The 12,239-nt window shown below is 51.9% G+C and overlaps 4 protein-coding genes and 1 non-coding gene across 5 annotated transcripts; 1 reads left to right on the forward strand and 4 right to left on the reverse strand.

Moving 5' to 3' along the window:
- Positions 1 to 68: 68 nt before the first annotated feature.
- Positions 69 to 153, reverse strand: LAESUDRAFT_t34. The gene has a single exon. It is a non-coding gene; the product is annotated as a tRNA-Trp (tRNA).
- On the reverse strand, positions 136 to 2,593 carry LAESUDRAFT_696901 (alpha/beta-hydrolase; the record flags this gene model as incomplete). Its single annotated transcript, XM_040906286.1, has 6 exons — positions 136 to 1,154; positions 1,204 to 1,297; positions 1,356 to 1,609; positions 1,666 to 1,798; positions 1,858 to 2,207; positions 2,263 to 2,593. 6 exons carry the CDS (start codon positions 2,591 to 2,593, stop codon positions 214 to 216), a joined length of 2,103 nt encoding a protein of 700 aa, XP_040766432.1. The 3' UTR covers positions 136 to 213.
- Positions 2,594 to 3,057: 464 nt separating this feature from the next.
- Positions 3,058 to 4,960, reverse strand: LAESUDRAFT_723601 (mitochondrial carrier). Its single transcript, XM_040908444.1, has 13 exons — positions 4,933 to 4,960; positions 4,697 to 4,873; positions 4,472 to 4,636; positions 4,410 to 4,421; positions 4,335 to 4,359; positions 4,173 to 4,283; positions 4,074 to 4,117; positions 3,874 to 4,020; positions 3,700 to 3,813; positions 3,621 to 3,647; positions 3,438 to 3,570; positions 3,347 to 3,383; positions 3,058 to 3,291 (listed from the first exon to the last, which is right to left on the reverse strand). The coding sequence occupies exons 2-13, from the start codon at positions 4,775 to 4,777 to the stop codon at positions 3,222 to 3,224; spliced, it is 966 nt and encodes a 321-aa protein (XP_040766433.1). The 5' UTR covers positions 4,778 to 4,873; positions 4,933 to 4,960; the 3' UTR covers positions 3,058 to 3,221.
- A 116-nt stretch (positions 4,961 to 5,076) lies between these two features.
- LAESUDRAFT_696907 (GMC oxidoreductase) lies at positions 5,077 to 7,843 on the reverse strand. The gene is made up of 9 exons (XM_040906287.1): positions 7,500 to 7,843; positions 7,358 to 7,448; positions 7,006 to 7,304; positions 6,897 to 6,948; positions 6,487 to 6,843; positions 6,354 to 6,432; positions 6,039 to 6,302; positions 5,426 to 5,988; positions 5,077 to 5,373 (listed from the first exon to the last, which is right to left on the reverse strand). Exons 1-8 carry the CDS (start codon positions 7,576 to 7,578, stop codon positions 5,446 to 5,448), a joined length of 1,764 nt encoding a protein of 587 aa, XP_040766434.1. The 5' UTR covers positions 7,579 to 7,843; the 3' UTR covers positions 5,077 to 5,373; positions 5,426 to 5,445.
- Positions 7,844 to 8,018: 175 nt separating this feature from the next.
- On the forward strand, positions 8,019 to 12,160 carry LAESUDRAFT_712766 (PhoX domain-containing protein; the record flags this gene model as incomplete). The annotated part of the gene is made up of 9 exons (XM_040906920.1): positions 8,019 to 8,900; positions 8,948 to 8,970; positions 9,031 to 9,257; positions 9,309 to 9,439; positions 9,497 to 11,089; positions 11,148 to 11,659; positions 11,713 to 11,894; positions 11,949 to 12,064; positions 12,122 to 12,160. 9 exons carry the CDS (start codon positions 8,019 to 8,021, stop codon positions 12,158 to 12,160), a joined length of 3,705 nt encoding a protein of 1,234 aa, XP_040766435.1.
- Between the last annotated feature and the right edge of the window lie 79 nt (positions 12,161 to 12,239).

Here is a 12,239-nt window from a genome sequence, read left to right on the forward strand (position 1 = left end):
CATCTTTTCCTCCTCCTGCTCCCTTTCCGTGCTTTCTGCGTTGTTCCTATATGTAACGGGCAAAACAGTGAGCCCGACCCGGGTCGAACGGATGACCTTGAGGATCTCCAAATAAGACTGGAATCTCACGCGCTACCACTACGCCACGGGCCCTTGGCCAGATCTCAATTTTGTTATAAACAGATCATGAATATGATTAGTCCATTAGCATTGCTACTGTTGTCCGAAGACGAAACCCAGCTCGGTCTGAAGGAAGTCACACTGCGCTACTCGGTACGGTTGGATAGATTCTGTCGCGGTAGCATTGATGATGACCTCGTTGTCTCCAGTGTAGGGGGGCCACTCCACAACGGCACCCTCGTAGTTCGGATTGCCTGTCCAGGCAAGAGATGTCCAACGCTTGATGACCTCCTGCGTTGTCGCGACTTCGCTGGGAGTCAAGGGTTGGTACAAATTATCCGTCTCGGCTGTCGCAAAGACCCAATACAGCTCGTCCGCATGGCAGACTTGGCCAGGACAGGTCAGGGGATTCGCAGTGATGGTCGAACCCAATCCTACTGCGAACATGACTTTATAGTTGTTTCCGGGGTTTGTTGTATTCGTCTCAAGAGAAGAAAGGTACAGCATTGGACAATGCAAGTACCAATCCGTCATGAGCCGCGCGAGGGTGAGCACTGTGCCCGAGATACCATCTTCAGAGGGAGCCGTCTCATAAGGGAATAGAGTGTTGGCGACGTCCATGATCTCTTCTGCCTGAGTGTCATTGAACCAGATGGATAGACTCTCTGGAAAGACAGATGCGGAGGAATTTGGTGGAATGGAAGTCGGGATGAAGAAACAATACTCGCACTCATTGGTGGCCCAGATCGTAGGAACACGGGCGTAGACTCCGTCCTTGATACTGGTTGCAATGTCTGCAAGGACATAGTCACCGTCGACAACGATCTCCCAGGAAATACCGAGGTTGTAGGAGGTCGCCACAATCTCTTCTGTCGAAAGATTGCGCACGCATAGAGCCATGGGCTCGTCGAACTGCGTTGATGAGCTCGATGCACAATTGAGTGCCTTTGCGAGAGTGAGCGATACTTCCAGTGATCGCTCTCGGGAGTAGAACCGGTTACTAGTAGGCCAGTCTGACTCAAGGATAGCCGCACCTGCGCCAGGAGTCAACGCAGAGTCCACATACATCATGTCGGCACTTACTGAAGAGCCCATCCGTGTATGCAGGATTTGTTCCAAGTAGGTACCTTGTCATCCCCCCTCCAGCAGACTCGCCGAATATGAGGACCTTCGTGGGCTAGCAAATATAATGAGGGGCTGTTCTCAATCATTCGCACAAAAAGCGAACTACTCACATCTCCGCCGAAGGATTCGATGTTATCCTGCACCCAGTGCAATGCGAGTAGAGTATCCTTCAAGGCGGCGTTTGACGCATTGAACCATCCAAAGGCCGTCAGCCTGTAGTTAACGGTAACAAGGACGACACCGCCGTATGAGACCATATTGGTGCCGTCGAAAATATTCGAGATCGAGGGTCCAACATATCCACTTGTGGTCATGTTAAACGGAATAGGGCCACTGTCACCGGTGTTGAGGCCCCCTCCGTGTACTGCGGAAAGAATGATAAGCCCCTGTGCTGCTTACATAGAGACCGCAACGACGCACTGAAGAACATAACGGGAAGCTTGGGGGCGCTTTCATCTGGAACAGACGCCGAATTGACGACAGGCGAGAAGACGTTCAGCTGGAGGCAATCCTCTGCGTCGTACCACTCGCGGCCATTGTCAGGATCAGGAGGCTATACCGACGGATGAGTCGATAAATACCGTGAAGTGCAATGCATGACGTTAGTCTCACCTGAGCACATACGGGACCATATTCCAGTGCAGATCGTACAGTGCCGGGCGGAACCTGCAGCGCGGTCGGGGGCTGGAATCTCGCCTCACCAATAGGAGGCTCAGCATACTTGATACCCAAGAAGCGCCAGCTGAACTTGTCGCGGTACCCCGTCAGGACACCCGCGGATGGAGTGGAGAGCTCGATCTGGCGAAAAGTGTCCGAGGTGATGTTTGAGCGGGTCAGTGGCGCAGAGTTCGTGCAGAGCACGGGGAGCCGCTCGCTGAGATCAACATTTGCGGTAGATGCGGATCCAATATAATCATCTGTGTAGAGGTAATCCGGTGTGAAGACAGAGCAGCTGCTCGCATCTATTTCGGACGTTAGTCGGGTAATTATGAGCTCACTCGAACGTCGTGAATGTACCTTCGCTCGCGATCCAAATCTCCTGCGACGAGTCCAGCGCCGCACCGTGACGCTCGGAGGTCAGCGCCATGGAGAGATTCATTGCTGTCAGGCCGGTGCTGTTAGGAGGAGGCAGGATTGTCTCCTGAAGTTGCGCGCATGCTTCATATGCCTCTGAGCAAGTGAAAGTGCTCTTCAGATAGAGCGCACTGGCGCGATTGGGGTTCGATGGATTCAGGTCATTGTTGGAGACGATGACCACATCTGTGTCTGGGTAGGCTGCGAGCTGCCGTACAGATGCAATGCAAGCAAGAAGAGCAAAGGCTCGTACCCAAAGCAGTCCCTGAGCCATGGCTCGAGTGCGTCTTCATTCACCACGGACTTACATATATGCGCTTGCAGGCAGTTTGGAGAAGCATCCCATTTGGCACCTGACAACGTTCTCGGTCTTGCGGAGCACCGAGACTTGATTCTTCGCAAGCTCAACAAAATTGTCGACGTTTCTCGGAGGTCACCTGTCTTGGACATCCGGTGAGACGTACTAAGCGGTCCGTACATCCTTACCTTTGCAATACAAATTCGCCTATGGCCTCTCAATCGCGACGTGATCACGGCTCGATTAGTTGATCTCGAGCTTCACGACATCAATGATGCTTCTACTCGGTCTCGTAACATCCGCCTCAAGGACAATGTCATGATCCGGAGTATCTCCTTGTGCATTCAGATGCACCGATAGCAGCCTAAAAACATCAGCTTGACGTCGTGCTCTGAAGTGGCGAACACCAATCAGCCCTGAGCCGCATTAGTTGAACGGCCGCCGCATTGCATAAAGGGTACATCTTGCACGAATAAGCTTTCTATGAGTATGGTAGTCTCTAGAATCTATCATTAATACGTCCAGGAGAGGTACATATTAGTGCAAAGTAATAATCGCCCCTGACATTACCCGAAGAGGCCTGGGTCCGACAAGCCTGTTGCATTTATGACTCTTCGTGTCGCAGTCTCTTGTAGAGGCCGACGATGATATCGTTGGCGGTGAGCGTGACAATCCTGCGAATCACATCTCATTTTAGTTCACGGAAGCGCGTCGATACGGAAGACTCACGTATGCGGTGCTATACGGAAGAAATGCGCGGTGGATCCTAGGCACGCACGTTAGTACTGAACAATGGCATTCATACAGCTAACACAAGTACCTTTGTACCATCCCAAAGGCCCCTCCGTCTTCAGTGTCTTCCACAAACAATCTATTGGGTTTTTGTACAGCACACCAACATGCCTGCCGTCGGGCAGCTGGCGTGTCGGTTGATTGTATACACGCGTCAGAGCCTGCTGAGTATGAGACATCTGTTTGTTTTCCTTTTATAACAACGACATACGGTATCGGCGGGTTGCATTGCCGCAAGCTACCGCAATAGTGTCAGCGACATCGCACCGAATGCTGTAGACGTCACTTACAACACACATGCCAGACACCGAACTACTCGCTAGGAAGGTCCAGACACTATCTGCCGGGAGGATCCCGCGCTTGACGAGCTGATTCTTGGTCCAATTGTATGTCGGCAGTTGTACCTAAAGCAAGATGTCGAGTAGTTATTCCACCCGCATATAATCTGTTATAAATAGACCTACAGAAGAACCCATTGCCGTTCGGAGTATAGCAGCGTCCATGCCGCGGATCAGCCCACGGGATCCCTCAGCGCGATAGATAGTAGCGAGTGCATCCCAACCACTCTTGTAGAAGTGCTGATGGCCCACCGGAAGGGCAGGAGAGTATGCCTAACGATATCGTGAAAAAGATGTACTGATATCGATAATCACGGGACACGGACTTGCATTCTTGCCTTGATAAGGAACAGCGGATTTCCAAGGCACGCTGATGCGGATGATTGAACAAGGGGATATGTGCTTCGACAGAACGCCCCACATACCTCCGATGATACCACTGGAGGCACCTGCAACCACCGAGGTAAGAGGCCTTTGCTCGGTCGGTGAGATGTTGAAGATGCTATTACACCATCGTCTGATTGGCTCGTAGAATCCTATCGCCGTGGTCAGTGATTACCACAGGGCCCGCTAGAGTGGCAGCTCACCAAGACGAGAGCCGTTCAGGAGAATCTATAGGTTGTTCCAGCGACTCATTCCTCACCAACAAACGGCCTACTCACTTGATAGACATACTCTCCTTAGAGTTAGCTCGCAATCGTTTACACTGATGAAGAGAACTTACGGCAGGGCCAAGGCCGCGCTGTATGCCACGGATTCCTTCATTCCTAAATGTTTTTGTGACGACATCCAGTGTGTTCTTGTAGACCCGGACTCCACCATCCTTTGCCAGTTCTCCCTGCAGTTGAAGACGTGTCTTTGCGACCTCCGCAGGATTAGAAATAGTGACCTATACACCTTTCAATGCTCAGCAAAGCCTGCACAAGTGTGCCCTCGCTGCATAACGCACAGCGACACATGCCGCCAGTCCACCACACACGAAGCCCTCTGCAGTGCTGAGTGGTCTGCCTTTTGCCGCTCCAGAGTTCATCGTAGTGCAAGAACCGGTGATCCTAATCCAGAAACCGACCGAGATTGAGCGGTTAGGGCCCCGTCGTTGCGGTTATCGTCGGGGAGATGCTGCGAGCTGTAAGCACGGGTATAAGCCGGGCGCTGAGAAGCCAAGCAATGAGTCGCCCGACCTACCCGTCGACCCGAGCGTCCGCCAATTGCGGGGTAGACGGGATGAGTCACGCACGTGTGACTGGACGCGATCGTTACATAAGGTCTCGGGCGTCCGCGTTGTTTCAGACGCGCGTGCAACTCGTGCTCGAACCGAAGTAGACCGAAGTGAACAACAGAGCACTGGCCATCACGTTCAATGAATCCTACGAAAGAGAGAACGCATGTCTCAAGCAACGCACAAAAATCCTCTCGTAAGAAAATGGAGTGCGAAAACGAGATTTCTTGAATGGACACAGCCATCGGGAAGATTATTCGAAATCGGAACTCGCTGTCCTCCGGCTGAGAAAATAGTGATCATTCGAACAAGTCCAGCTGTAGATATATCCAAGTTTTCTGGCGGCGGCGCGAACAAACATGCGAATGACTCGCGGAAGCAGACTGGCCCGTGGGAGGGCCGGATAGCTGATGTCACGTCAGCATACAATCCACATAGCAAATCCAAACCGGAACGCACCTGCTACGCGAAGCAACGTTTCAGGATGAGGAGGCCATGAAAGTATCATTCTGCCGGATCAGATCAGCGCATCTCTCCGCCATGGCATAGACGAGCGCCTGCGGATGCGCGGCCGGCACATCAGGGAAGACACTCGCATCAGCGATACGCAGGTTTCTGATCCCATGCACGCGAAGTTCATCATCCACAACTCCAGGCTGCGCATCATCCTCCGGGGCCATGCGGCACGTGCTTGCGTAGTGGAACATCGTGTTGACATTCCCTTCGATGAACTCGTCTAGCGCGGTGTTGCTGGTGACATCGGGAACCTGGACTGCATCGAGCGGATACCCAGAGGCACGCATCTCACGAGTAATTGCGAGAGACACGCGCAGGGCTGCACGAAGAGCTGCGTAGTCCTCAGGAGCACTCAAGTATCGCATGTCGCAGTGCGGCAAAGCTTTCGGATCAAGTGAGTGGAGTGTTAGTCTCCCGCTGGATCTTGGGAGTAGCAAAGCCGCATGAAGTCCCCAAATGCCCTTGGACTTATCCACCGGATGCTTCGTGTAATCTGCAATCGGAGACTGGAGACTATATGAACCAATCTGACATCCTCAACAGTAGAAAGACGTACAGGCAGGACAGCAAAATCAGGTAGGTTCTCCGGATCGAAGGAGTCCAGATGCTCTTTGGCGAGCGGACTCGACAACCCATCATTGGACACCAACGAGGACATACCGAACACTTCCATCTCGGCAAACCTGCATAGAAACCAGCCCGTACCATATATGTAATAATTGATCAGCTCTCTCAGCAATGTCGTTGGTCGTCTGACCATCGCCCAAAGCGAGTCGGGCAACGGACAGTTGTACATGGTCTGGATGATGAGATGGTCTTGCTAGCGGTGCTTGTTCAGCCCTCACCCAAAGAACATAATGTAGTAACGCACTAAGTGTTGTCCCACGCCCGGAGAACTTTTGACGATGTGTATTCCCATTTCCCGGAGATGATCCTCAGGACCCACTCCGCTGCTTCGCATGAGGACTTGCCATGAACAACACAGAGGAGGAGGAGGGTCATACCTAAGCAATAGAAGTTGAGGGGTGCCCAGCGCACCACAAGAGAGTACTATCTCTTTGCGAGCGGTGATCGCTCGCTTTGGGCCTCCTCTTACGGCCTGCAAATCAACGCCAACCGCGCGTACGACGCCATCATCGGCTTCCGAAAACACGATCTTGCAAGCAATCGTATTCGTGCATATATGGAGGTTCGGTCGATGATCGACTACTTCTTGGGGTAGATAAGCACGAAAAGCCGAGTGACGCCTGCCCGTAGAATCAATGGTGAACTGCATTTTGTTGCACCCAACGCTGGGCTCCAATGGCGAGTGCATGTCGAGAATATCAAGGAAACCTATTTTCTGTGCGGCCTCCGCCGCTCTAGCGCTCGCTAAGTCACAATACCAGATTGATAGAGGAAATGACATGCCAACCTCCTCGAGCTCCCAAATTGAAACTCTTCGAAGGACGTGACCTCGAGCGGCCCTAGGGAGACAAACACGATTGTAAGCAATGAATGGATTGCTAACAATCCGTGCGCACCATCCAAGCCGTGATATTCACGGGGAACTGGGCCATTCCATCGCTCCGATTTGTCAAAGTACGGCTTGATATCTTTGTAGGACCACCCCTTCCGTCCTTGCTGGCTCCATAGATTATATTGCGCTGGTACACCACATGTATACTGATTTCCATTGATGCGCGTCGCCCCACCAAGGCCAGTGCCGACAACCAGCGGGAAGGACCGACCAAAGCGAGGGTCAACCGCAGATTCAATTACGACACTGTGCTTCTGGTCCGAGGAGTGGTGAATGGATAAGAGGGGATTGACGTCCAAGCATCTGCGAATTGAAGTCGGGCTATGAGCATTGCGATGGATGGAATGAGTACTCACGAATCCCTCGCATCGCCTCTTTCGACTAATAACACGGTACGTTTTGCATCCTCGCTCAGACGGCGAGCGAGGACGCAGCCCGCATTCCCACCTGTAGCAATGTGAACATATATTCTGAACACACATCGTTGAGCAGTCGTACCTCCGACCACAATGTAGTCATATACTGTCCATACAGACTGCAGAGACCACTCGGGATAGCTAGAAGTGAAAGGCCACATTATCCTTCAGGATCCCAGTTGACTATCGGAACCCAAGGTAAACCGAGGCACTTTCACAGGGAGTGTCGGAAGCAGTCTCCAAGACTACTCATCAACTTGAGCGCCCACTGTAATTAAAAGCCTGAGACTGGTCCGAGTCAAACTCGACGCTCTGACAAATCGACATGGGAGACGACAGTAATCGCTGTTGCCGGTTCGACATACTCAACATGTACGCTGATGGTCGTCGTTGGTGGCGTTTGTTGCAGAGATCGTCCCAGACATCGTTCATAGCGGTTTGCAGATCGCTTCCATAGGAGGCAATATAAAGTTACTGTTGAATTAATCAGGCGCTTATGGATGTCTGTGGACTGACCGGCACGTAGCGATTCACTTCATGCTCCTCACCGATGTCGTATCCTCGCGATCATAAGCACAAGAGGCACTAGCATCTGCCGATAATGCTGGGAAAGAGGACAGCACTGTTCGTGGCGATTCTGGCAATCGTACTGCCTGTTATTGCCCGTGTCGCATCATCACCGCTCGCGCTCGCTCTCTTGCTTCCTGCCCTCCTCATTCTCAGCATCGTCGGATTCTTTGTGCTCAATGTTCTACTGGGGTATGCATTAGATGCATCAAGGCCAGCGACTCCCAGCATTATCCCGCATGCAGCGAGACCGTTGGCTTTTTCCACACCTGCTGCATGGCAGGCCGTCTTGACACGCTCTCAATGGTCATACAAGACTCCGCAGTCCCTCCCTCCGCTATGCCCCGAGTACCCAATTCTATCCTCTGCATTGAACGACATCTTGATCATGATTGTGCGGGACTTCGTGCTGGTGTGGTACAGGGAGATCTCCTCATCTCCGTCATTCCCGACCGCAGTGTCGTCGATCATGCATGATTCTGTGGAGCAGCTCCTGGCCAGAGTCATGACGTTGGACATCTCCGCCCTTATTGTGAAGCGAATTGTGCCCAAGGTCACCGCACATATCGAGCAGTTTCGGCTGTCGGAGATGGCTTTACGGGGAGCAGGTTTGGAACGCAGGCTGACTCAATCGGAAGAACTCGATCTCTTACTGGCGAGTCGGTATGCGGGAAGAGGAGGTGGGAAGCTACACCGCGCAGTAGACAATCTGTCTTCGACGTTCACGCGGCAAACGGAAGAGAAGCATCTAAAAGAGCTCATAGACAATGCATTGCCTTCCATTCTACCCCCGAGGGAGTCCAATAGTCAAGCTGTACGAATAGTGGTCAGAGAAATCGTAGCTTGTTCAGTCTTGTACCCCATCATGGACATGCTCTCTGATCCCGACTTTTGGAACCGGTTGATCGATTCGGTGGTAAGTGCACCTCATTATTAACCATTGACCCGTCTCATATCTGCCAGGCGGGAGCAGCTATACGTCAACAGTATGTCGGACGATTGGTGTGAGATGGCATCCTGTTCATTGTTATCGCATTGCTCCGCAGGAAACTGGTATCCAAAGTGCGGAACGTCTTGGAAGCGCAACTGCCTCGCCCTCGCCATGTCCGAGTTGCTGAGCCAAGTTCAGTGGCAGAAACCATCACCATCCAAACTGATGCTCGTCAATTTGAGTCCTTCCTAAGAAGTATCAATCGATGTTCATCGCTTTTGGACGCGAGACGGCTCAAGAATGATATCATGAGCGAAATCAGACGAAACCGGACATTGCTCGGTGAGTTGGGCTGTTTGTGGCCAGCCAGCTTCTGACGAAGGCAACATATAGCGAACCATGAGAAGGATGATTGGATTGACGGAAAGAAGACCGAAGATATTGTCGCCTTCCTGGATCGACTTTACACTGCTAAGCGCAGAGTTGAGAGGCGCATTGTCATCCTGGGCGGAGAAGCCGAGCCGGTAAGTGACGTTGGAATAGACTTCAATTGAGCTTTACTCAATGACCTTCGCATGTAGCGACAGCCTACGTCACAGGATACGGAGACAGCATCCAAGCTATCTCTACGTGACATCTTGACGAACCCCAGTTCATTATCATACTTCATGGAGTTCATGGACCGTCGTCAACGTAGCCTGCTCGTGCAATTCTGGCTCACAGTTGAGAGTTTCAAGAACCCTCTCGAGTCCGTGGATTCAGGCAGTTCTGACGAAGAGGATGAGCCTGTGCTGGATCCTACTCATTCTGCCACATTGAAAGAGGACATCTCAATGATGAAAGACTTGTATTTCTCTGGCTCTGCTGCAGATCCAGTCCTGGAATGCATCTCGGCGAAGCATGTGAATACAATTCGATCCTTCGGTCTGGACGAGGATGTCCCTGAACCCGTAATGGAGAGGAAGGTTCGAAGAAGTGTCATGCTGGCACAAAGACAGGTTGAACGGGAGATGGAGCAGGATTTCGAGGAGTTTCAAGAATCCAAGCTCTGGTTCCGCGTAATAGAAGACATTGATATTCAGCAAAATGCAGGTGATGAATCAACGTCGCAGCGAACGAGAGTCGATGCTCGAAAGACAGATTCACGATCCTCAACAGAGGTCACGCGAGCATTAGCTCCTTCAGGGAACGGCCCCATTCCTGCTATGCGCTCGAATTCATCCCCGTTGCTGAGCGTTGTCTCTTCACCGAAGCAACCACGAGCTGATAACAACACGCCTAGTACGCCCGGCCCCTTGATCTCCAGTCCTGTTCCTCGAGCTTCGACATCCAATCTGGAGCTTTTTATGTCTCCGGATATAGATTCTACATCGCCGTCCTCTTCTCGAGCTCCTCTCTTCGATGACCCTAACGGCGAGAACATACAAAATCTCAGAGAGCAGTCCAGGAGGATGGAGGCAATCCAGGCAGCTTTGACGGACATCATAGCGCTGGACAGACGGGAAATCGACGGCTCATCTGCGAGCAGAAACAGCGCCATGACAGCTAGCCCGAGCGAAAGTCGAAAACGTACCGGACTGTTCGAAGATGAACCTGAGGAAGACGATAGGTTGGAAGATGACGTGGACTCTACACAAGCGTCATTCCAACTGGCTGGTCCGGGTGATCTGCAACTGTCACATGAGATCAATCGCCTAGCGGGCAAGATTGATACGCTGCAATCTCAAAGTTCGATGCTGGACACACTGATCAACAAGGCAGAGCTGACTGGTGATGCGCAGGAGCTGCGATTGCTGCGCAAGTCACAATCGTCGCTCAGCAGGGAGCTGCGCGAGCTCAACTTTCAGAAGACACAGTACGAGCAACAGGAGTCAGCTAACCGCCTCCTCTCGGATCGGACCAAGGTATCGATCGTGAACTCTACAGTTGGAGAAGAAGAGGGCAAGTCAGTCGTGCGGTACCTGGTTGAAGTCCAGCAGCTCGCACCCGACGGTTCATATACCTCAGGATGGGTAGTTGCCAGGAGATACAGCGAATTCTTTGCAATGCATAACAAGCTGCGAGAACGCTACGCTCTTGTACGCAATCTCGACTTCCCCGGCAAGCGTCTCGTTACTTCGCTTTCTGGGAGCTTTGTCGACTCTAGACGGGTCGCACTCGAGAAATTTCTTCAGGTGAGACGCTTGACTCTCCGTACCCAAACAGTTCCGACGGTCATTTCACATTTCACAGAGCTTGATTGCTATTCCGGCTGTGTGCGAGAGCGACGAGCTCCGGAGCTTCTTGTCCCGCGACTCTCCTTTCATCGTCAGCGAATCGGTGGAAAATACAAGTGCCAAAGCTACCAGTACGAGCCCGAGTAAAGGCCTCGTTCGTTCGGTCTACCAATCCGTTGCCGACAGCATAGACGATATGTTCTTCGGCCCTTCCATGCTGGACGTCATAGTGCAGCGTCTCACAAGTCAAGCTGCTGAATCTGCTGGCATTGTTGGGAATGGAGTCCATGACGAAGAATTGGTCACTCAGGCTCTGAAGGCTTCAGGCAAGGCACCTTCTGAGGATACGCTGTTGCAATTACCAGGTGGTCTGAAGCCTCTACCTGGAGAGACGAGCAGCTCGACATTCTCATCTCCCATTTGCGACTTGGTGCTGTCCATCTTCGAGCTCAACAAGAAGAACAATTGGTTACGAAGGCAGGCTATTGTAATCATATTGCAGCAAGTGTTCGGCGATACCATTGAGCGGTTAGTGGATCAACTTGCATTCGACCATGCTGAATGCTGATCCTATAGTCTAGGAAATTGAGAGAGACGTTCAATTCCTACGTTGATGAGCCTCATCTGATGTCATACATCAACATGTTCAGAGAGGGTTTGTGGCCTGGTGGCAAGCTCAAGGCTCCAGAGCCACCGCGTACGACTGAGGAGAAATTGCGTACACGAGACGAAGCAAACCGCAAATTGTCTGCGTTGATGCCGGGTCAGTTGAACCGTTATGTATCCGCCTGCGACAGCTGACAACCCCGCCCCACAGACTTGGTTGCCAACATGATAGGGCGCTCAAATGCGCGGCGCGGTGCACGAAGAATCTTTGCAGTACTTCAGAATCGACGCTTAAACCAACACCTCCTGTATACTATTGTCGATGAGGTAGGTGATACATGCATGCTGCGGCTATTATTTACTGACTCGACAATTCTGTGGCAGATTTTCGCTGCTCTATTTCAAGACCAGCCACCACCATAATATGTAAATGCCCGCATCTTCTCCGCATTCTGCGTGTATTTCCGTGTAGTTATACTAATGTACTATCTTCTTGGACGAT

Source organism: Laetiporus sulphureus (genome assembly GCF_001632365.1).
Source record: "Laetiporus sulphureus 93-53 unplaced genomic scaffold LAESUscaffold_10, whole genome shotgun sequence".
NCBI lineage: Eukaryota > Fungi > Basidiomycota > Agaricomycetes > Polyporales > Laetiporaceae > Laetiporus > Laetiporus sulphureus.

What these genes read in the sequence shown, in the direction of transcription:
- LAESUDRAFT_723601 (XM_040908444.1), bottom strand. Translation starts at nt 4,777, where the DNA reads ATGAACTCTGGAGCGGCAAAAGGCAGACCACTCAGCACTGCAGAGGGC. An exon ending in GACTGGCGGCATGTGTCGCT is followed by an intron (nt 4,637 to 4,696) that starts GTGCGTTATGCA and finishes AAAGGTGTATAG; the next exon opens with GTCACTATTTCTAATCCTGC. An exon ending in TTCCGTATAGCACCGCATAC is followed by an intron (nt 3,292 to 3,346) that starts GTGAGTCTTCCG and finishes TGTGATTCGCAG; the next exon opens with GATTGTCACGCTCACCGCCA.
- LAESUDRAFT_696907 (XM_040906287.1), bottom strand. Translation starts at nt 7,578, where the DNA reads ATGTGGCCTTTCACTTCTAGCTATCCCGAGTGGTCTCTGCAGTCTGTA. An exon ending in AGAGGCGATGCGAGGGATTC is followed by an intron (nt 7,305 to 7,357) that starts GTGAGTACTCAT and finishes TTCAATTCGCAG; the next exon opens with ATGCTTGGACGTCAATCCCC. An exon ending in CCTCAACTTCTATTGCTTAG is followed by an intron (nt 6,433 to 6,486) that starts GTATGACCCTCC and finishes CATGCGAAGCAG; the next exon opens with CGGAGTGGGTCCTGAGGATC.